The sequence below is a fragment of the Mobula hypostoma genome, chromosome 9 (genome assembly GCF_963921235.1).
Source record: "Mobula hypostoma chromosome 9, sMobHyp1.1, whole genome shotgun sequence".
Classification (NCBI taxonomy): Eukaryota; Metazoa; Chordata; class Chondrichthyes; order Myliobatiformes; family Myliobatidae; genus Mobula; species Mobula hypostoma.
Window position 1 is genome coordinate 1,152,690 of NC_086105.1, and position 24,540 is coordinate 1,177,229.

The window sequence follows — 24,540 nt, forward strand, 5'->3', positions numbered from 1 at the left end:
TTCATAGGACAACGTACAATAACCAATTAACCTAGTAAGCTTTGCAATATGTCCTTGTTTGCGATTCCAGGGCCTGCAGATTTACGGTTCCCGGGCCAGCACTGGGCTGTGATGAGATACAAAGTCAGGCACAAGTTGGTGATGGGGAAAGTTTGTTGCTGCCACCTCCCCCACGGCTTCTTCAAACATAGAGGCATATCACATCAGTAGTTATGAATTGTGTTCCTTTACTGAGCAATGGACACTGAGGTGTGGGAATGGTTTCTCGACCGGGTGACAGTGACCATGTGGGAGCTCTTAGCCGGGGACTGACCGACTGACTATCAGACCCACAGCTGGGGAGTTCTTGATCCCTACAGCACTTTTAAATCAGGCTCTTCCCCCCACTCCCCCCCACCATAACATCCAGTTGCTCATCAATGAGGAACACACAGGCGTCATTAAATCAGCTTTGTAGAAATTTTTTTTAATTTCTCCATTTTAAAAGGAATAACTTCAATCTATCAAAATATAGTCACTTCTCAGATATGGCTACATTCTGCAGCGTGAATAGATTTTAAATAAATAATCTTTGAGCTCCTCTTCAGGTTTAACAGAAATGGTGTATCGTCTGCAAGAAGCAGTGTCCACAAGACCATGGCTGTTTGGTTCCAGTAACAATACAGTACGTACCTTAGTTAAACACAGCTCAAACCTTTTCAGAGTATTACAAATTATATTTAATATAAACAAATATTTTGATATATTTTATTATATTCTATATTAGAATATTCTTTAATTATGCATAATTTGAGATTCACTAACTGACCCCAGTTCTGGAAGGGACAATCTACACACTGATAAACTACCCTAATACACTGGGTATCCCTGGACTACAAACACCCAAATTACGGACACCCTTAGGTTTGAACTGGCCTGACCCCCTCCTACACAGAGACTCCACACTGCCCTGAGTTACGGGCAGCTTCTCAGGACACAAACTGCCCCACTCTGAGGCAGGCCTGACCCTGGTCACTGGGCCAGTGGCTGGCAAAATGAGGATCAAACTGTCCGCTGGGAGGACGAGGAACGTGACAGCTGTTCAGAGTCTGTGCATGGAGATAGCAGCTCTCATCCCACTATGTCCCAGTAAGGCAGCTCTCCCCTCCCAGGGTTAGCAGGCTCCGGACACCCATGACTCACACAACGGAGCCCTTGGAGAGGGAGAGGTGAATCGACTGGATTCTTGCTGTCAGGACCCTCTCCAAATCATGCAACAGCTGCTTCCCCGAGGATCCCTCCGGGCAGGAATAAAGTAACTGTTTGAATGCCTCGTTTTCCATCAGAGAGACCATGTACTTCAGAAAGTAGCCTTCGCAGAACGCAGCGAGGTGGGAGGCTCCCAGAAACTGCAGGAGACAGATGGAACACAGTCAGTGGGCCAACATCATAGCAGCCAGTCCGTAGACCACCGCAACACCCATCCATCATACTGCTCACACCAGCAACCCTTCCCTACGCCAGCCCAGATCGCAAGGCAACCTGTCCCCACGTGTCACACTCAAACATCTACAGGCATTGAATTAGGGCTGAACAGGCTGAGGATGGCGGGAGTGATCAGTTGGTGGGTAGGATAGGGTGAGGAGGCTCTGACCTTGGCATGGTTGTATATCTGCACACAGCTGTCAACGCTGATGGTCCTGGTACAGATAAGCTCACAGTGACGCTGCAGGACGTCCAGCTGGAAGAACTGTGCGGCTGACATTAGCTGTAGGGGTAGAGGGGGGAGTGAAATCAGTGATTGGCGGGAGGGGAGGGTCTCCAAAGTAAAGTCAGTGAGAATGTCAGGACCCCCAATGACACCGACCACTTCACTCAGACCCCACAGCCCAACGTTCCCCACCGTCTGTCCTGACCGCCTGCCCGATTACAAATATTCAGACCCACTCTCCTCAGACTCCACAGCTCCAACGTTCCCCATTGTCTATCCTGACCGTCTGCTCTATTACAAATATTCAGACCCACTCCCCTCGGATCCCACAGCCCAACGTTCCCCACTCTCTCCCCTGACCGGCTGCTACATTACAAATACACAGATCCACTCCCCTCGGACCCCACAGTCTGACATTCCTCATTGTCTGCCCTATTACAAATACACTGACCCACTCCCCTCGGACCCCACAGCCCTGACGTTCCCCACTGGCTCCCCTGACCAGCTGCTCTATTACAAATACAGAGAGAGGCCGGTTGGCCCATCCCATCTACTTTGGCTCTCATTGGTCTCATCACCTCCTCTTTTCTCTGCAACATAGCACAGGGTAAGTTCCCTCAGTCCATACCGGTCCCATTGCCCACGCTTGGCCAAGATCTCTAAGCCTGTCCGATCCATTTACCTATCCAAACCTGTCTCAAACACTTGGTCTGTCAGCTCGTTGTGTGGAAAAGTTGTCCCTCAAATCCCTTTTAAGTCTTTCCCTCACACCTGAAATCTCCATCCTTCCCTAGGGAAATACTGTGGCCATTCACCCTATCCACATCCCTCGCGATTTAGAAACCTCGACGTTCTTTCCTCAGCCTCCTTCACTCCAAGAAACAGTTGCAGCTTGTCCAGCCTCTCAGCCTGTCGTCCCGGCACCACCCTGGTGACGTTTTTCTGCACCTTCTGAGCTTAGCCACATACTTGCTCTCAAGTGGCAGCAAGAATTGCACACGGCTGTTGTACACAGAGGCGTACAAGATGATACGCGGTATGAATTCAGTTGACAGCCAGAGGCTTTCCCCCCCAGGGTGGAAGTGACTAATACGTGGGGGCATTATTTTAAGATGATTGGAGGAAAGTATGGGGGGGGGGGGAATGTCAGAGGTAATTTTTTTTATATATACGCAGAGAGTGGTGGATGTGTGGAACACCCTGCCTCAGGTGCTGGTAGAGGCAGATACAACAGGAATATTTAAGCAACTCTGATGATGTAGGTGATCATGGTCCTGACCGCGATTGTTCTTGATAAACTTTTCACAGAAGTGGCCTTGCCATTGGCTTCTTCTGGGCAGTGTTTCACAAGACGGGTGACCCCAGCCATTATTAATATTCCTTAGAGATTTGTCTGCCTGACATCAGTGGTCGCATAACCAGGACTTGTGTTATACATCAGCTGTTCATATGATCATCCACCACCTGCTCCCATGGCTTCCCCTGACACTGATCGGGGGCTAAGCAGGTGCCTCATCTTGCCCAAGGGTGATCTGCAGGCTAGCGGAGAGAAGTAGAGCCTTACACCTCCTTTGATACATCTCCACCCCACCACCCACTTAGACAGGTAGTTGGATGATTAAATAAAAACTAGAGGGCTCTGTAGGAAAGGTTAGCTTGACCTTAGAGTAGATTTGGGCTGGCACAACATTGTGAGTCAAAGGCTTGGTCTGTGCTGTCCTGTATGATGGTCCAAGGTCCTTGTCCTAGTTTGTGCTGTCCTGTTCAATAATCTATGGTCTATGTCCTATGTCCTGTTCGATGGTCTAAGGTCCAAGGTCTATGTCCTGGTTTGTGCTGTCCTGTTCGACGGTCTAAGGTCCAAGGTCTATGTCCTGGTTTGTGCTGTCCTGTTCGATGTTCTAGTGCTCCAGGTGCAGTTTCAACAATGTCTTGTACAGTTGTAACGTCATGTTCCAAATCCTGTATTCAGTGTCCGGTCCTATGAAGGCAAGCGTGTCATACACCTTGTCTACTTGAGTTGCTCTGGTTTAACTTCCCAAAATGTATCTATTTGTGCTTTCAGAGTTAAGTTCAATCAGCCATTCCCCAATTGATGTTGAACATTATCCGAGCCCAAGTGGGACCCACCTCTAGAAGATCAGAGCTGCGGATCTGCAGGGTGTCCGTACCCCCGTGGTACAGGTACTGCATGACCATCTGCCGAGAGAGAGAGAGAGAGAGAGAGAGAGACAGACATTGGCTTCACACCAGCTGGACAAGGCACTCAGCTATAGCCCACCCACTAATGAACAAGACCCAGCTCCCACCCTACGTCCAATGCAAAAACACTACACAGCCTGACCCCAGACACGTGAAACTCAGGGCACGTGACCAGCACTGAGAGAGTTAACCTCAGTGGTGGTCATTTACAAGGGGTTGGAAATAAAGAAAACAGTTTGAAACAGTGATTGAGCTCCTGGTTGTCATAGAGACATGGAACTCCACAACTCAGAAACTGACCCTTTGGCCCATCTAGTGTTCTGCCTAGACCCATCCACCCACAAGTTGTGAGGTCGCTGAACACCAGGCTCCCAAACTGGGCAACCACATGCAAAATTCCAGGCTGTAGGTAATGGGACAGGACAGGGGTTTGGGGGGAGATGTCTCTGGAGACAAACTGCACTGAGTGGGGGTGTGAAGGCAAGACAGGCAGTGGGACACTGCTCCAGAACTCTGGCACTTCTGCAGAACCCACACAGTGCTGCGTGGTGTGTGAAAGGCGAGTGCAGACCCCAGACTCCTGCATGAGGAGAGAGGTGGAGACAAGTTGGGAGACGTCCATCTGGAAGCAGACAATCCACAGATGGTGGTGTCTGATGGGGAGACAGATCGGGGTGCACCTGTCTGCTGGAGGCACTGACTTACCTTGAATATATTGTACTTGATGTGGCTGATTTCAATGAAGATACTGTGGCTGTTGTCTGAGGGCATTCGGCTCGACAGCAGCATCTTAAACCTGTGGAGACCACGGAAATCGCTCAGTCACGGCAACGTCTCACTGAAGGCTCAGTGAACAGACGGCTTTGAGTGTCAGACCTGACACAGAGGAGATCATCAGGATTGGGGGCAGTGTACGGACAGGCGGACACTGTCCAGACAGGCCGCACACAGACCCATGTGCTACATGCGTATAGATACATACACTTTTGCATAGACACACACCAGCCCACACGGGATGCTCTCATACATACAGACGCAGACAACACAACCCACACCTCAGGGCTGAGAATGGGATTCTGCCTGTGAGCTGGATCTGACCCCAGATAAACAGTGTAACTCCCAACACCAACTCCACAACCTGTTCAACTCCAGATATCTCTGCTGATGTGGAACCATCACCCTCTCCTGCCCAGCCCTCCACAGCGGCTTGTAACTCCCTCTACAACACAAACAATAAACCCCCAAATCACCCTGAGCCAGAGGTCATAGCCCATCAGCCCCATATCACTCCGATCACCTTTCCTGCCCATCCCAGTACCATCTCAAACCCAGCCACTACAAACATCAGGTGCAGATGAGATTCTCCAGAACAACACTTGGGATAGATCCAGTTCTGAGGAGAAACTGGATCAGGTCCCCTCAAGCGGATGGGGTTAACAGGGGTGATGATACAAATACACTCAAAAGCTTCTGCAGTTGTACCGTGGAGAGCATTCTGACAGGCTGCATCACTGTCTGGTATGGAGGGGCTACTGCACAGGACTGAAAGCTGCAGAAGGTTGTAAATCTAGTCAGCTCCATCTTGGGTACTAGCCTACAAAGTACCCAGGACATCCTGGGGGAGCGGTGTCTCAGAAAGGCAGCGTCCATTATTAAGGACCTCCAGCACCCAGGACATGCCCTTTTCTCACTGTTGCTAACAGGTAGGAAATACAGAAGCCTGAAGGCACACACTCAGCGATTCAGAAACAGCTTCTTCCCCTCTGCCATCCGATTCTTAAATGGACATTAAATGTTTGGACACTACCCCACTTTTAAAAAAAAATACAGTATTTCAGTATTTGCATGTTTTTAAAAATGTATTCAATATATGTATACCGTAATTAATTAATTTATTATTTTACATTTTATTTATTATCTTTCTTTTCCCTGCTAGATTATGTATTGCATTGAACTGCTGCTGCTAAGTTAACAAATTTCACATCACATGCCAGTGAGAATAAACATGATTCTCAATCGTGGGGCATATAATTAGTGTAGATTACATGAATCGTTCCAACCACCGACGTCAAAGCTCAATAAAATGAGGGCACACACAGGGGTAGGAGGTTTCGAGGAGATCTGAGAGGGAAGATTTTCACACACAGGCAAGTAACTGGAACACACAAACGAGAAGAGAGAAGGAACCAGAGACACTGAAAGTGACACACCACCAGAGAGAGTGGGGAATCACACACTGAGAGTGACACACTGCCAGAGAGAGTGGGGAATCACACACTGAGAGTGACACACTGCCAGAGAGAGTGGGGAATCACACACTGAGAGTGACACACTGCCAGAGAGAGTGGGGAATCACACACTGAGAGCGACACACTGCCAGAGAGAGTGGGGAATCACACACTGAGAGCCACACACTGCCAGAGAGAGTGGGGAATCACACACTGAGAGTGACACACTGCCAGAGAGAGTGGGGAATCACACACTGAGAGTGACACACTGCCAGAGAGAGTGGGGAATCACACACTGAGAGCGACACACTGCCAGAGAGAGTGGGGAATCACACACTGAGAGCGACACACTGCCAGAGAGAGTGGGGAATCACACACTGAGAGCCACACACTGCCAGAGAGAGTGGGGAATCACACACTGAGAGCCACACACTGCCAGAGAGAGTGGGGAATCACACACTGAGAGGGACACACTGCCAGAGAGAGTGGGGAATCACACACTGAGAGTGACACACTGCCAGAGAGAGTGGGGAATCACACACTGAGAGCGACACACTGCCAGAGAGAGTGGGGAATCACACACTGAGAGCCACACACTGCCAGAGAGAGTGGGGAATCACACACTGAGAGCGACACACTGCCAGACAGAGTGGGAAATCACACACTGAGAGTGACACACTGCCAGAGAGAGTGGGGAATCACACACTGAGAGTGACACACTGCCAGAGAGAGTGGGGAATCACACACTGAGAGCGACACACTGCCAGAGAGAGTGGGGAATCACACACTGAGAGCCACACACTGCCAGAGAGAGTGGGGAATCACACACTGAGAGTGACACACTGCCAGACAGAGTGGGAAATCACACACTGAGAGTGACACACTGCCAGAGAGAGTGGGGAATCACACACTGAGAGCGACACACTGCCAGAGAGAGTGGGGAATCACACACTGAGAGTGACACACCACCAGAGAGAGTGGGGAATCACACACTGAGAGTGACACACTGCCAGAGAGAGTGGGGAATCACACACTGAGAGTGACACACTGCCAGAGAGAGTGGGGAATCACACACTGAGAGTGACACACTGCCAGAGAGAGTGGGGAATCACACACTGAGAGTGACACACTGCCAGAGAGAGTGGGGAATCACACACTGAGAGCGACACACTGCCAGAGAGAGTGGGGAATCACACACTGAGAGCCACACACTGCCAGAGAGAGTGGGGAATCACACACTGAGAGTGACACACTGCCAGAGAGAGTGGGGAATCACACACTGAGAGTGACACACTGCCAGAGAGAGTGGGGAATCACACACTGAGAGTGACACACTGCCAGAGAGAGTGGGGAATCACACACTGAGAGCGACACACTGCCAGAGAGAGTGGGGAATCACACACTGAGAGCCACACACTGCCAGAGAGAGTGGGGAATCACACACTGAGAGCCACACACTGCCAGAGAGAGTGGGGAATCACACACTGAGAGTGACACACTGCCAGAGAGAGTGGGGAATCACACACTGAGAGTGACACACTGCCAGAGAGAGTGGGGAATCACACACTGAGAGCGACACACTGCCAGAGAGAGTGGGGAATCACACACTGAGAGCCACACACTGCCAGAGAGAGTGGGGAATCACACACTGAGAGTGACACACTGCCAGACAGAGTGGGAAATCACACACTGAGAGTGACACACTACCAGAGAGAGTGGGGAATCACACACTGAGAGCGACACACTGCCAGAGAGAGTGGGGAATCACACACTGAGAGCCACACACTGCCAGAGAGAGTGGGGAATCACACACTGAGAGTGACACACTGCCAGACAGAGTGGGAAATCACACACTGAGAGTGACACACTGCCAGAGAGAGTGGGGAATCACACACTGAGAGTGACACACTACCAGAGAGAGTGGGGAATCACACACTGAGAGTGACACACTGCCAGAGAGAGTGGGGAATCACACACTGAGAGTGACACACTGCCAGAGAGAGTGGGGAATCACACACTGAGAGTGACACACTGCCAGAGAGAGTGGGGAATCACACACTGAGAGTGACACACTGCCAGAGAGAGTGGGGAATCACACACTGAGAGTGACACACTGCCAGAGAGAGTGGGGAATCACACACTGAGAGCGACACACTGCCAGAGAGAGTGGGGAATCACACACTGAGAGCCACACACTGCCAGAGAGAGTGGGGAATCACACACTGAGAGTGACACACTGCCAGACAGAGTGGGAAATCACACACTGAGAGTGACACACTGCCAGAGAGAGTGGGGAATCACACACTGAGAGCGACACACTGCCAGAGAGAGTGGGGAATCACACACTGAGAGTGACACACTGCCAGAGAGAGTGGGGAACAGACACTCAGAGTGACACATTGCCAGTAGCGCTGCAGGGGCATGTTGTCATCGTCTCTCGTCCTGCAGCAGTATTGTTGCCGCTCACAAGTCGTCCTCCATAACACTCGTGGAATGTGTTACCTTGGCGAGGCAGTGAACAGGAGCACACGGTGTGCATAAAATGGCTTCCCCTCCACCAGGAAGGTGATGTCCGACATCTCCTTGTTATTCAGGAAGTGTGGATCTGCAAACACAGAGCAGAGTGAAATGACCATGGGGTTGAGGAAGCATAACACTCCAGGAATAGAGGCCACCCTGTCCCTCAGGCGACCGCACCCAGCACTGTCCTCAGTGTTCAAACCGCATCCCTCACCCATCTCTCCCATCCTGGAAACTACCCAGAGCCACCGGGAAACTAAACGCAAACAACAGGAACTCTGCAGATGCTGGAAATTCAAGCTGCTTGGCCTGCTGCGTTCACCAGCAACTTTGATGTATGTTGCCGCCGGGAAACTGTTCATTTCCCACAGGCTGCTGGGGTCTGGATTCACATCGTAATGAAAGAAATTCCTTCCATTTCAGTCTTAAATAGCAGAACCTCGTTCATCACAAGTCAGGTGAATAGTGACCTAGTCTGCGTTCTGACCACATAGCCATGGAACATCCCCTCCGTTCCTGCCAACATCCTACAGATTTCCGAGAGAAACATCCTGGGACAATCACCGGGGACAATCTCTGTCCTGCCTAAACATTCCAGGACCATCCTCCAGCAGTTCAGGACATCTTCCCAACACCCTGATACCTCAGACCACCCCCACTGGTCTAGGACATCTTCCTAACACCCTGGTACCCCAGACCAGCCCCCAGCCGTCTAGGACATCTTCCAAACACCCTGATACCCCAGACCATCCCCCAGCAGTCCAGGACATCTTCCCAGCGCCCTGAAACCCCAGACACCCAGGAGTATCTCTACACTGTACGGTCACCCTTCCTTAAACAAGGTGAGCAAAGCAGTACATTGTTCACCAGCCACATGGACAGCAGCACCTGAGCAGCTGCACAGAGTCTCCCTGGTCGTGTACGCATCCTCCTGCAACAACATTTACCTCACATCTGCCATTGCCTCCCTTATTATGAACTCTGCCTGCAGCAGCCGTGGTTTCCCCTGGAGGCACCAAGTCCCTCCGAACAATATTGAACAGTCCCTCACACAGAGGGGTGAGGTGGGGGGGGGGTGCACACCTTCTCACCAGTCAGCTCTCCACTGAGACTTTACCTTGCACAGGAAAGTGTTTAATTTATTAAACAGTAAACACTTTTATTAAAGTTGGCCTCAACTTTGCTCCCACTACCATCGAGGCAGTGGCATAGGAGCAATTACTTTTTGTTTTGGAGTCATAAACGAATGTGGCGATGAGGCATTTTTAAAACAAACTCCAGACAAATACCTCCCTGTTGAAGCACAGTGATTGTTTGAATTAAAAAATAAAGCAGCGCAGCACATGTTCTTCAGAAGAGAAGTCATGACTGAGTTTTAAAACAAGGCAGAAAATGGACAAATTCACGAGTTCATGAACATGAGTACGGGTGATTATAATCATAATTTAAAAACAGCAGAAATGGCTGGCTACATCGGAATAATAGACACATTCGTTACACAGCAGATAACTGGATTTTCTATATTGAATGAATTGAGCAGTATTTTAAAGCAAAACGAATAGCCAATGAGAAGTGAGTGACAACCTTGCCGAGTGGATTGGACTTTTTTTTTTATTAAGTGCAATCATGTACAATAGCCAGATCAGAAATGTTGATCAAGTCAACTAGTTCCCAAAGAGAACTCTGATCGGCCATCAGATGGTTCACTGCTGCTCAGCGATAGAACACAAAAAATCATGTGTACAATTAAGAAACATTAAAAAATAGTAGAAATACTGGAGTCATGATGATCATGATGCAGTCTGCTGGAGAAACACATTTATACACCTGCTGTCCTCCATAATTCAAAGAGATTGAAGGATAAGGTTGCAGGGTGACAAAACGTGGCAGGAGCACTTGGAACTAAAAACTTACCGGGAGAAAACAGCACCTGTTCTTTCTGCACTGTTCTCCAGCAGTTTAAGGACTAAGTCCAGCCAGAACATAACTCACAAGTGCTCTTGAAAGTCAGGTATTAACCCTACCTACCAACAACCAAGCATTGTCATCCTGGTCCCCTTCATGATAGATTGTGAAGAAGCATGTGACTTCCCTCCCGGAGATGACAGGTGTTTGTGCACTCGACTCTTGAAGGCTTGGACCCCATCGTTGCAGATGTTTCCAACCACAGCATGTGGAAGGCTGTTCTAAATTCTGACAGCACAGTGAAGGAAGCTTCTATCCAGTGTGTAGGTTCTCGCATCAGGCACAAAAACAGCATGAGCAGGCATAGATAAACTTGATCATGTGGTGCACTGTCTCTCACAAGATGAAGGCATACAGTTTGCTTAGTTTGGCTGCTACAACCAAATCAGCTGAAATGATCTTTATCGATATCATGAAAGTAATGCAGGACATTTAGAACCAAAACCATTGTTGATTGCAGAACACTAAGTTTCATAAGCGGAATCAAAAGGAAGGGGAATCCATTTCAGCGTATACGGCTGAATTAAAGTCGTCTGAACATTGCCAGTTCAGTAATGGGCTTAATGATGTACTGAGAGATCATTTAGTTTGTGGAATCTTACAAGAAAGTATTCAAAAACTGCTCTTAACTGAATCAGCAAATCATATTTAAAAGATAAGTTGAAATTGTTGTTTCAATGGAAACCGCAGACAAAGACGCAATTGAGTTGCAATCAAAAATGAGAGTGACTGTGAACAGAACTACAATGTGTAAACAGAAACCGGCCTGGCTGAACAAATTGTCTTACCCTTGTGGCAGGGGCTCACATACATCAGACCAATGCAGGTTTAATGGCAAAAGTTGCAGAAAATGCAACGGAAGACCAATACAAAGAGCATGTTGGAAAGACGAAAATAAATAGACTGCACAGAGAAGAGAAGAGAAGAGAAAAAGATAAAAAGTCAAGTTAATGTTTCAAAAAGTGCATTAATCTGCACGCTGATAATGTCTGATAATGATGAAAGTGACAAGATATTGCAAATCTCGAGGATAGCCTATGAAAACAAGCAATAGTCAAGCAATATGGCTTACGCCAATAGTAAGTGGGAAATTAATTAAAATGGAATTGGGTTCTGCCTTGGCTGTTTCAGTCATTCCACAAAATGAGTTTGAATGGCATTTCACAGATACTGAACTGAAGCTTACAGATATCTAAGAACTTATACTGGAGAAAAGTTAACTCCTGTGGGAATGACTTTCATAACTGAAATACAACAACCAACAAGCCACATTGTGCTTGTATGTGGTAACAACAGGCTGACCAGCATTGTGGGGATGTGAGTGGCCAAGACAACTACAACTTGATTGGAGATTTATGCAGCATTTGCCAGTCACATCCCCTGTAAGATAGTCAACTGAAAGGGAATTAAGGAAGGCACTGGATGATGCCACAACTGTCTCCATGATATACACCATGAACCTTTGCCCAACAGGGGTCAAATAGGTGTTGGTGCCCACCTCTGCCAATCTCCTGGGACCAAGGAAGGACCATGCTGCTCAGAGGAATCATGAAAGTAATGAAAGCTGTGGTCCAGCTACAGCTTTTGTAGGAAGCATTTTTGAGAAAGTTTCTGATATGTTATCAAGCAGTTGCTTGTGAAAGGTGGCTTGGTTTTAAGCTGAGAGTTCAAGGAGCCTAAGGAAAGTTGCAAGCATTCATCTTTTGTTAGTATAAAGAACCAGATTCTACTCTGCATGCTGTAAGATTATTGCATGAACTCCAAGTGGGAGACAAAAAGCTGCTTGTAAAAGTAGATGCAAAGACCAAAGCCCAGCTGGATGATGGAGTCAATGGAGATACAAAAACAGAGGATTTGTCAGATGATGTTGTGGATGAGGAAACCAAGAGGGGAGGTTAGATTGTAAAGGGAGCATCCTCACCACATCCACTCTATCAAGGCCTTTCACTGCAAACAACAGGAATTCTGCAGATGCTGGAAGTTCAAGCAACACACATCAAAGTTGCTGGTGAACGCAGCAGGCCAGGCAACATCTCTAGGAAGAGGTACGGTCGACGGTTCAGGCCGAGACCCTTCGTCAGGCCTCTCACCGATCGGTAAGTTTCAATGAGGTTCCCCTCATTCTTCTGAATTCTAGTGAATACAGGCCAGAGCCATCAAAAGCTCTTCATATGACAAGCCATTCAGTCCTGCCATTTCCAACCATTGGTAGGACTTCCTGATGTCAGCCACCTCTGATACCTGGTGATGGTACATTTCGCACAGTGGCTTGTCCTGCCATGGCCTCTGGCTCTGCATCATTTACTTCCACTTGGATGTCCCCTGCCTGCTGCCTGGAGTATTCTCCGAGCAGGACATCCTTACAGGTCATCTTCCTGACGAACTCATTTCTTCCAGGACTGTGGCCTTGACACTTCCAAGTCCCTGCCCTCCTTTATTCCAGCGGGTGTATAGTCACTCAAGGTTGGACTTTGGATGGAATCCTCCATATATTGTTGGTAGTTTCTAGGTCTTGATGTCAGTGGCTTCCAGGTCGTTCCTTGGCCAGCACACTATTGCGGCTGGTATCTGATAACTGGTAAGGCAAATGCATTGATGGCTTTGATCTTATTCTTCCCATTCAGCTGGCTTTTTTAGGACCCGTCTCACTCTTTGGAGGTACGTGGATGTTACAGCCTTCCGGGTATTTGTAGCTGTTCTGTACCTCTATAGATAGTTGAGATGCACTCTATATTGAGTTGGAGTTTATAGCTAAGCAGGAAGGGGTGTTGTATATTTAATATTTCTGTAATATTTGAGTAATATTGTAACTATATTGCTTAATTAAGCATTATTTCTTATTTAATTATGGCTATATGTACAAATCCATGAACTGCATACGTCACGACACTACTACCTGTTATGTAAAACTAAGTTAGATTCACATTCCCAGCTCTATCCAATTTTTCTTGCAATTACTTTTTATGTTCTGGAGTTTCGGTACCTCCTCTCTTGATTGTAGCAATGAGAAGATGGAATGTCCCAGACAGTGAATGCCTTTGCTTTTATTTCTGTTTTCTGTCAGTGGGACTTTCCTGGTGGTCACTACACTGCTCCTGTTGTAACCACTGATAACATCGGCCCCCCCAATCAGTGACTTCTGCCCCCATCATCCCAATTACAGCTGGTTCTAATCCTGCTATCGGATTCCAATCCTGTCCAACACTGCAGTTTCCCCACCTCTTCCCTGCAACCTCACAAAGCAAACACAAACATGGGTTACACCACATTGGGAGCCCAACACAGAGTTAGATCATAGGATCATCGGATGACTAAGACATAGGAGCAGAGTTACGCCATTCTGCCCATTGAGTCTGTTCCACTTTACATCCTTACTTTTATATTCTAGTCATCTCGAAATAAATGCTAACATTACTTTTGCCTTCCTCACCGCCAACTCAAACTAAAAGTTAATCTTTAGGAAATCCTGCACAAGGACTCCCAAGTCCCCTTGTATGTTGGAGTTTTAATCTTTCTGCCTGCTTAGAAAATAGTCTTCTGCTTTTGTTCCTTCTACTAAAGTGCAAGACCATACACTTTTCGACACTGTATTCCATCTGCCACTTCTTTGTCCATGCTCCTTGTTAGAGTGATTTTTGGGTTTAGGTCATTTACATTTAGCAAATGGCTTTGGCCACCAGTCTTCTGTTCCTTGACAATGTACTGTGGATTTAGCTTGTAACAATGCATTTCCTAAAAGCTGTGAATACCAGTCCAGAGACGATGCTGCCGTCTGTGGGATGGATGTGAACCAGAAGGTGTGAAGTTTGCATGTAGTTTCAAAGGCAGCATTATCTGTACTTTGGAAATATGGATTATCCTTCGTCTTGTGCTTCTTGAGGTAGTCCATTGTGGATTTTGTGGTGTGTTTAGGTTCATTATCCTGTTGTAGAAGCCATCCTCTTTTCATCTTCAGCTTTTTTACAGACGGTGTGATGTTTGCTTCCAGAATTTGCTGGTATTTACTCGTATTCATTCTTCCCTCCACCAGTGAAATGTTCCCCGTGCCACTGGATGCAATACAAGCCCAAAGCATGATCGATCCACCCCGTGTTTAACAGTTGGAGAGGGGTTCTTTTCATGAAATTCTGCACCTTTTTTTCTCCAAACATACCTTTGCTCATTGCGGCCAAAAATTTCTATTCAAAAGGTTCAAAGGAACATCTGAACAAGCCTGATGCATTTTGGAAACAAGTCTTGTGGACTGATGAAGTTAAAATAGAACTTTTTGGCCACAAAGAGCAAAGGTATGTTTGGAGAAAAAAGGGTGCAGAATTTCATGAAAAGAACCCCTCTCCAACTGTTAAGCACGGGGGTGGATCGATCATGCTTTGGGCTTGTGTTGCAGCCAGTGGCACGGGGAACATTTACTGGAAGAGGGAAGAATGAATTCAATTGAATACCCGCAAATCCTGGAAGCAAACATCACACCGTCTATAAAAAAGCCAAAGATGAAAAGAGGATGGTTTCTACAACAGGATAATGAACCTAAACACACCTCAAACTCCACAATGGACTACCTCAAGAGGCGCAAGCTGAAGGTTTTGCCATGGCCCTCACAGTCCCCCGACCTAAACATCAAGAATCTATGGATAGACCTCAAAAGAGCAGTGCATGCAAGACGGTCCAAGAATCTCACAGAACTAGAAGCCTTTTGCAAGGAAGAATGGGTGAAAATCCCCCAAACAAGAATTTAAAGACTCTTAGCTGGCTATAAAAAGTGTTTACAAGCTGTGATACTTGCCAAAGGGGGTGTTACTAAGTACTGCCATGCAGGGTGCCCAAACTTTTGCTTCAGGCCCTTTTCCTTTTTTATTTTGAAATGATAAAAGATGGAAATAAAAAAGTTTTCTTGCTTAAAATATTAAAGAAATGTGTCATCTTTAACTTTATGCCTTTTGGAAATCAGTTCATCTGTTACTCGCTTAGCTATTCACAGTAACAGAAATTTTGACCAGGGATGCCCAAACTTTTGCATGTCACTGTACCTCTCGGCTACTAAATTCAATTCCATGATTGATGAAAGCCAATACACTGTACGCCTTCTTAACCACAGAGTCAATCTACGCAGTTGCTTTGAGTGTCCTATGGACTCGGACCACAAGATCCCTCTGATCCTCCACACTGCCAAGAGTCTTACCTTTAATACTATATTCTGCCATCATATTTGACCTACCAAAATGAACCACCTCACACTTATCTGGGTTGAACTCCATCTGCCACTTCTCAGCTCAATTTTGCATCCTATCAATGTCCCGCTGTAACCTCTGACAGCCCTCCACACTATCCAAACACCTCCAACCTTTGTGTCATCAGCAAACTTACTAACCCATCCCTCCACTTCCTCATCCATGTCATTTATAAAAATCACGAAGAGTAAGGGTCACAGAACAGATCCCTGAGGCACACCACTGGTGACCGACCTCCATGCAGAATATGACCCGTCTACAACCACTCTTTGCCTTCTGTGGGCAAGGCAGTTCTGGATCCACAAAGCAATGTCCCCTTGGATCCCATGCCTCTTTACTTTCTCAACAAGCCTTGCATGGGGTACCTTATCAAGTGCCTTGCTGAAATCCATATACACTACATCTACTGCTCTTCCTTCATCAATGAGTTTAGTTGCATCCTCAAAAAATTCAATCAGGCTCGTAAGGCATGACCTGCCCTTGACAAAGCCATGCTGACTACTCCTAATCATATACCTCTCCAAATGTTCATAAATCCTGCCTCTCAGGATCTTCTCCATCAACTTACCAACCACTGAGGTAAGACTCACTGGTCTATAATTTCCTGGGCTATCTCTACTCCCTTTCTTGAATCATGGAACAATATCCGCAACCCTCCAATCCTCCGGAACCTCTCCTGTCCTCATTGATGATGCAAAGATCATTGCCAGAGGCTCAGCAATCTTCTTCCTCACCTCCCACAGTAGCCCGGGGTACATCTCATCCAGTCCCGGTGACTTATCCAACTTGATGCTTTCCAAAAGCTCCAGCACATCCTCTTTCTTAATAACTTTCAGTCTGCTGCAAGTCATCACTACAATCACCAAGATCCCTTTCCATAGTGAATACTGAAGTAAAGTATTCATCAAGTACCTCTTCTATTTCCTCTGGTTCCATACATACTTTCCCACTGTCACACTTCATAGGCCCTATTCTTTTATGGCTTATCCTCTTGCTCTTCTCATTCTTGTAGAATGCCTTGGGGTTATCCTTAATCCTGCCTGCCAAGGCCTTCTCATGGCCCCTTCTGGCTCTCCTAATTTCCTTCTTAAGCTCATTCCTATTAGCCTTATAATCTTCTAGATCTCTAACATTTTCTTTTCTTCTTGACTAGATTTATTACAGTCTTTGTACACCATGGTTCCTGTACCCTACCATAACTCCCATCTCATTGGAACGTATCTATGCAGAACTCCACACAAATATCACCTGAAAATTTGCCACATTTCTTCTGTACTTTTCCCCGAGAACGTTTCCAATTTAAGCCTCCAACTTCCTGCCTGATAGCCTCATAATTCCCCTTACTCCATTTAAACGCTTTTCTAACTTGTCTGTTCCTATCTGTCTCCAAAGCTGTTGGAAAGGAGATAGAATTATGATCACTATTTCCAAAATGCTCTCCCACTGAGAGATCTGACACCTGACCAGGTTCATTTCCCAATAACAAATTGATGAACTAAATATTAAGCATAAAGCTGAGCTTGATTTGCTACAGAGTCAAATTCAGACCTATGGTGATAGTGATCAGATAAAAAACTTAAACAAATTGATCACTGAACTTACTGAGAAACTACAAGGATCTTGTCTGGAGAAAGAAGAGCTCCAACAAAAATTAGAAAATATGATGTCTTCCCCACAGGAGAAGACTGAAGTTTGTGAGATAGACAAACATTTGATGAAGAACAGATTAATATGTACAAATCTGAAAAAGAACATTTGAATGCTTGCTAGGCTCAAGAAAGTGAACAGAGAGCTGCGAATCCAACATGAACATGAAATCACAAACTATAGTACCAAATTGGAAATGATTGAGGAGAAGGACGAAGTGTTGAGTAGACTGGCTGAATCTCAGGAAGTCGAGCTTGAGCAGCTTAATATCAAAATGCCGTTTAGTCATGAAGCAGAATTAACCAAACTTTGGGAAGGTCTGGAAGCACAGTATGCTGTAAAGACAGAAGCACCTAGAAAGGGAATAGAAGACCTAAAAGTGAGTTTACACAGCACAGAATTGCAGAGAAATCATATATCTGAAAAAGTGGACCAAGTTCATTTTGATAGACAAATGTACGGAATTAACAAAAGAGCTGCAACAAAGGAAGCTGAAATTGGAGAAGATGCATATGGAACCTAAAATGTCAGCCACCCAGACAAGGGAAGCTGAGCAGAAATGGAAAGCAGTGTTGGAGGAACTCTCAGGTCTTCGGTTAGAATTAGAAAAGGAAAGTGCAGAATGATAGTTTTGTTGAATAAAGAAGCTGCTTTGTATCTACCAGTAACACTCTCTCTGGTGATTTCATTCACACAGCAACACCCCTAATCTGTCCAAGTCCTTCCGCAGACTCTCTGCTTCCTCAACATTACCCACGCCTCCACCTTCATATAGTCTGCAAACTTGGCCACAAAGCCATCAATTCCGTCATCCAAATGGAGAAAAGCAGTCCCAATACCAGTCCTTGTGCAACACCACTAGTCACTGGCAGCCAATCAGAAAAGGGTTCCTTTATTCCCACTTAATGCCTCCTGCCAGTCAGCCAATCTTCTATCTTTACTGTTTTCCGTAGATGCTGCTGATGTGCTGAGTTCCTCCAGCATTGTGTGTGTGTTGCTTTGGATTTCCAGCATCTGCAGATTTTTCCATGGTTATGAATGCTTTATCCATGATGTCACCTGCCAACTCAACTTCATTACAATTTACACAATAATCAACAAGGATACAGCAGGGTAAATGTCAGTGAACCGAGTACGTACCCAGGCGAGCAATCTGTTTCGGTTTGATATCTGTGAACTTGGGGATTGGGTATGGGCCGTAGCACTGAGTGAAAATTGCTGCCAACTGCTGACTGATGGCTTCGTTCTAGCGTCAGAGAGAAATCAGAGTGAGACTGAGTGAATTCAGCAATGTTCCTGCAACACATCTTAATGAAAGCACCACCAACTCCTCCTTGAGAAGAATCCACAGCTGCTTCCTGAGACTGGCACCAGGAACCCGGGCATGTGGCTAACCCCCTGTAGACTGGGCAGTGCAGCAGTAGAGCAGTTGGTGTCACATTATACCCCCACTGATTACCGATCAGAGTGCAATTCCTGCCTTTATCTGTAAGGAGCTTGCACGGTTTCCCCATGACCATATTGGTCTCCTCCAGGTGCTCTGGTTTCCTCCCACAGCCCAAAATCGTATCAGTTTAGTGAGTTGTGGGCGTGCTATGTTGTTGTATAAATGAATATTGTATCATTTCTAAATGCATTACTAAATGACAATAAAAGAGGACTGTGTGTCCTCATAATCTAATAATCTATGTAAGCACTGGAGGTGTGGCTACATTTGCAGGCTGCCTAACACAATCTTCGCTGATTTAATTGACACAAAATGATGCGTTTCACTGTATGCTTTGGTGTACATGTGACAAAGTTAATCAGCTAATCTCTCATTACCACACAGGCAGTCACGTGAAGCCATGCGGTTTGTGAAATTGGACATGTCACTTCAGCGCATCTTCTGCTCTGGAGTGGATCACTGCTGCTATAACTCCCACTCAGTCCTGCTCCAAAACCCAACGTGCTCCAAAAACCACCAAACTGTCTCAAACTCTGTTCACCCAGTTCCATGTTTTTTGGTTAACCACCATTCGATTGAGAAATTCTAATCATCCATGTTGAAAGCCTCTCTGCCTCATCTCTCCCTCCCTCTGCAAACTCCTCAGGCTGGCACCCCTGACCTCGGTACTCCTGCTATCTGCCTCGTCCTTCACTGAAATCTTTCCCACCGCTCGATAGTCCAGAAATCCCTGACCAAACCTCTCCACCTTGTGCCTCCAAAAAGCTCCTTAAAGTGGACCTCTCAAAGCCTTTGATCACCTGTCCCGAATATTTCCTTTTTGTGGACTAATACCATCGAACACTACAGACCCTGCAGATCATGACGTTTTGTCAAACTTTTAACCTATTCCAAGATCAATCTAACCCTTTCCTTTTGTATAGCCCTCCATTTTTCTATCACCCATGTACCTATCAAGAGTTTCTTAAACGCAAACAACAGGAATTCTGCAGATGCTGGAAATTCAAGCAACACACATCAAAGTTGCTGGTGAACGCAGCAGGCCAAGCAGCATCTATAGGAAGAGGCGCAGTCGACGTTTCAGGCCGAGACCCTTCGTCAGGACTAACTGAAGGAAGAGTGAGTAAGGGATTTGAAAGCTGGAGGGGGAGGGGGAGATGCAAAATGATAGGAGAAGACAGGAGGGGGAGGGATAGAGCTGAGAGCTGGACAGGTGATAGGCAAAAGGGGATACGAGAGGATCATGGGACAGGAGGTCCGGGAAGAAAGACGGGGGTGGGGTGACCCAGAGGATGGGCAAGAGGTATATTCAGAGGGACAGAGGGAGAAAAAGGAGAGTGAGAGAAAGAATGTGTGTTCTTAAATGTCCCTATTGTATCTGCCTCTCCCACCAACTCTGGCAAGCCATTCCATGTCCTACCACTCTGTAAATCAAAACTTACCTCTGAAATCCACCCCCCCCCGTACTTTCCTCTGAAACCCTAAAAATTATGTCTTCTTGCATTAGTCATTTCAACCCTGGGAAAAAGTCCCAGATCTGTCCACTTTATCTATGCCTCATATTATACACCACTATCAAGTCACCTCTCATCTTCTTTCACTCCAAGGAAAACACCCTTAGCTCACTTAACCTATCCTCATAAGAGATGCTTCCTAATCCAGGCAGCATCCCCTGGTAAATCTCCTCTGCACCATCTCTAAAGCTTCCACACCCTTCCTATAATGTGTCCAGAACTGAGCACAATATTTCAAGTGTGGTCTAACCAGGGTTTTATAAAGATGCAGTATTACCTTCTGGCTCTTGAACTTAATCCCCCGGCTAATGAAGGCCAACACAGCACATACCTTCACCCACCCTATCAACTTATTGTTCTCATGCTGATGTTCCAAGCACTCAGTACACTCTACAGGAGGGGCACTGAGAAAGGACCAGCGTTCTAAATATGGTCTTTCTTCTATCTCCACATATTTTTTTAAAAATCCCTAGAGCAAGGGGTTTAGCTGGGGTGGAGATTGTTAGGTGTGTTCAGGAAGGTTTCTTGACACAATATGTAGATAAGCCTACAAGAGGAGAGGCTATGCTTGATTTGGTATTGGGAAATGAACCTGGTCAGGTGTCAGGTCTCTCAGTGGGAGAGCATTTTGGAGATAGTGATCATAATTCTGTCTCCTTTAGAATAGCATTGGAGAGAGATAGGAACAGACAAGTTAGAAAAGCATTTAACTGGAGTAAGGGGAATTATGAGGCTATCAGGCAGGAAATTGAAGGCTTAAACTGGTAGGTCAAATATGATACCAGAATATAGTATTAAAGGCAAGACTCTTGGCGGTGTGGAGGATCAGAGGGATCTTGGGGTCCGAGTCCATAGGATGCTCAAAGCAGCTGCGCAGGTTGACTCTGTGGTTAAGAAGGCATACGGTGTATTGGCCTTCATCAATCGCGGAATTGAATTTAGGAGCCGAGAGGTAACGTTGCAGCTATATAGGACCCTGGTCAGACACCACTTGGAGTACTGTGCTCAGTTCTGGTCGCCTCACTACAGGAAGGATGTGGAAGCCATGGAAAGGGTGCAGAGGAGATTTACAAGGATGTTGCCTGGATTGGGGAGCATGCCTTATGAGAATAGGTTGAGTGAACTTGGCCTTTTCTTCTTGGAGCGACGGAGGATGAGACATGACCTGATAGAGGTGTACAAGATGATGAGAGGCATTGATCGTGTGGATCGTCAGAGGCTTTTTCCCAGGGCTGAAATGGTTGCCGCAAGAGGACACAGGTTTAACGTGCTGGGGAGTAGGTACAGAGGAGATATCAGGGGTAAGTTTTTTTTACGCAGAGAGTGGTGAGTGCGTGGAATGGGCTGCCGGCAACGGTGGTGGAGGCAGATATGACAGGGTCTTTTAAGAGACATTTAGATAGGTACATGGAACTTTGTAAAATAGAGGGCTATGGGTAAGCCTAGTAATTTCTAAGGTAGGGACATGTTCGGCTCAACTTTGTAGGCTGAAGGGCTTGTGTTGTGTTGTAGGTTTTCTCTGTTCTATGTTTCTTTGTTTTGACTACTGAATTATAATGACTTTGTTTTACACTCAACATGTCCCTTGAATATGTTGCAGTCTTGATGCTGGAAACGTTCAGCAGGTCCGGTAGTGTCCGCAGTGACAGAACTATAATTCACATTGCAGATCAATGGTCTTTCACCAAAGCTGGAGACAGTGTTAGCAATAAAACCCTTATCTTGAAGTTGCATATGACATCGGTGATTCCTAATTTGGTGTACTATGTCCAGTTTTAGTCACCTAACAGAAAAGATGTAAATAAGATTGAAGGGGTGAAGAGAAAATTTAGAAGGATGTTGCCAGAATTTAAATACCTGAGGAGGTTAGGACCATTCCCTGGAGCACAGGAGAATGAGAGGAAATTTGATAGAGGTATACTAAGTTATGACGGATACAGACAGGATAAATGCAAACAGGCTTTTTCCACTGAGGTTGGGTGAGATTAGAACTAGAGGTCATGATTAAGGGTGAAAGGTGAGAAGTTTAAAGGGAACATGAGGGGGGATTTCTTCAGAGGGTGGTGAGAGTGTGAAATGAACTGTCTGTGGAAGTGGTGTTGATTTCAATATTTAGGAGAAATTTGGATAAATCCATGGATGGGAGAGGTACGGAGGGCTATGTGTAGGCACAGGGTCAATGGGACTATGCAGATTAATAGTCTGGCATGGACTAGAAGGGTTTTTTTCCGTATGGCAGTGTTCTATAAAACATGTGGATGATTGGGAAGAGGCTCCAGGACACGGACCAGGAAAAAGTGATTGTGCTGGTGGGAGAGAGTGGGGAAGGGTAACAAAAGGCAAGGCTGAGCTGGTGTCAGCCGGAGCTGAAAATCAAAACCTGACCCTGCCAGGGAGGGTGAGAAGACAGAACACAGGGAGCTTGAGCAACAGTTTAGAAAGACTGGTCACCAGAAGTTTAGTCCCAGTAGCTCCATTATGTCTGACGTTTTTTTGAGCTGAGGCTGGGGTTCATTGGAACAGCTGGAGGTACAGACGAGAGTGGGTGAATGACCGGAAATTGCAGAGCAACATGCACAAAATGCTGGAGGAACTCAGCAGGGCAGGCAGTATGACTGGTCCTGATGAAGGGTTTCCGTTCTGAACGTCGACTGTTCAGTCCTGCCTGCCAGCATTTTGTGAGCATTCTTGTGGATTTCCAGCACCTGCAGAATCTCGTGTGTTTAGGGAATTCTGGAGATGGGCAATATGAACCTGGGGTCACTGATCCACAAAGTGATCACCTGATGTGCCTTTGGGTTCCCTGATGTGGGAGCGTTCACTGCTTCTCCCGGAAAGGGCCCAGGTGTAGTTACGGGGAGTGGAGATCCCAGGAGAGGGGTGGGGTATGATTGAACCATGGAGGGAATGTGTGAAAGCTGCTGTTTGAAAGAACAAGTGAGGACCTGATAGAACAGCACAGGCCCTTCAGCCCACCAGACTGTGGCAAGTGAAATAACCCTCCCCACAATCACTCTAACCCTTCTCTCCTCACAGAGCCCTCCCTCCACTTTCCTGTCATCCATGTGCCTAACTGAGAATTTCTGAAATGTCCCTAACATCTCTACATCCACCCCCACCCCAGCAGTGCATTCTATTCACCCACCACTCTAGGTAAAAATAAACTGCCACTGAAATCCCCCCTGTACTTTCCGCCAATCACCTGAAATGGATGTCCTCTGGTACTGACCATGTCTGCCCTGGGAAAAGTCTCTGGCTGTCCACTCTGTCTGTGCCTTTTATCTTGTACACCTCTATCAAGTCACCTCTCATCCTCCTCCACTCCAAACAGAAAAGTCCAATCTCACTCAACCTATCCTCATAACACATGCTCTCTAATCCAGGCAGCATCCTGGTGAACCTCCTTTGCATCTTCCCTAAAGCATTCACTCAACAAAACTCAAAGGAACGGCGAGGAATCTTTAACTACCACACGAAATGCTACAGTCAATGAGTCAGGCAAGGGTATTAGTGGGTCAGAAAAGGGCGCTGGCCCCAGCCTGTAAACCGTAACCCAATCTCCTCCCAGTGAAATAGCTGGAGAACATCTTGTGGGAGAATCCGGATCCACACTGAGGATGGGAACTCTTCCTCAGTGGGGGATGGTGAGGGTTTGAGTGTTGGTGAATAGACACTCCATAAAGCAGGGTGGTGGAAGACAAGACACATGGTGAGGTTACAGTCAGATCCCCATCCCCTCCCGGAGTGTCCACACCACGTCCCCCGCCGCAATATCCCCATCCCCTCCCGGAGTGTCCACACCACGTCCCCCGCCGCAATATCCCCATCCCCTCCCGGAGTGTCCACACCACGTCCCCCGCCGCAATATCCCCATCCCCTCCCGGAGTGTCCACACCACGTCCCCCGCCGCAATATCCCCATCCCCTCCCGGAGTGTCCACACCACGTCCCCCGCCGCAATATCCCCATCCCCTCCCGGAGTGTCCACACCACGTCCCCCGCCGCAATATCCCCATCCCCTCCCGGAGTGTCCACACCACGTCCCCCGCCGCAATATCCCCATCCCCTCCCGGAGTGTCCACACCACGTCCCCCACCGCA

At 46.9% G+C, this 24,540-nt stretch overlaps 1 protein-coding gene across 4 annotated transcripts in view; it reads right to left on the reverse strand.

Moving 5' to 3' along the window:
* Nucleotides 1-454: 454 nt before the first annotated feature.
* btbd11b (BTB (POZ) domain containing 11b) overlaps nucleotides 455-24,540 on the reverse strand; it is a 134,944-nt gene continuing 110,858 nt past the window's right edge. The window contains exons 12-17 of one of the 4 annotated variants that reach the window (XM_063057553.1): nucleotides 18,621-18,726; nucleotides 8,623-8,725; nucleotides 4,596-4,688; nucleotides 3,821-3,884; nucleotides 1,634-1,747; nucleotides 455-1,388 (exon numbers count right to left, since the gene is read on the reverse strand). In XM_063057553.1, coding sequence (XP_062913623.1) covers nucleotides 1,179-1,388; nucleotides 1,634-1,747; nucleotides 3,821-3,884; nucleotides 4,596-4,688; nucleotides 8,623-8,725; nucleotides 18,621-18,726 — 690 coding nt within the window. In that variant the 3' untranslated portion in view covers nucleotides 455-1,178. Of the gene's footprint in view, nucleotides 1,389-1,633; nucleotides 1,748-3,820; nucleotides 3,890-4,595; nucleotides 4,689-8,622; nucleotides 8,726-18,620; nucleotides 18,727-24,540 lie in introns of all 4 variants that reach the window. The other 3 variants (XM_063057552.1, XM_063057555.1, XM_063057554.1) reach the window with 3 other exon arrangements.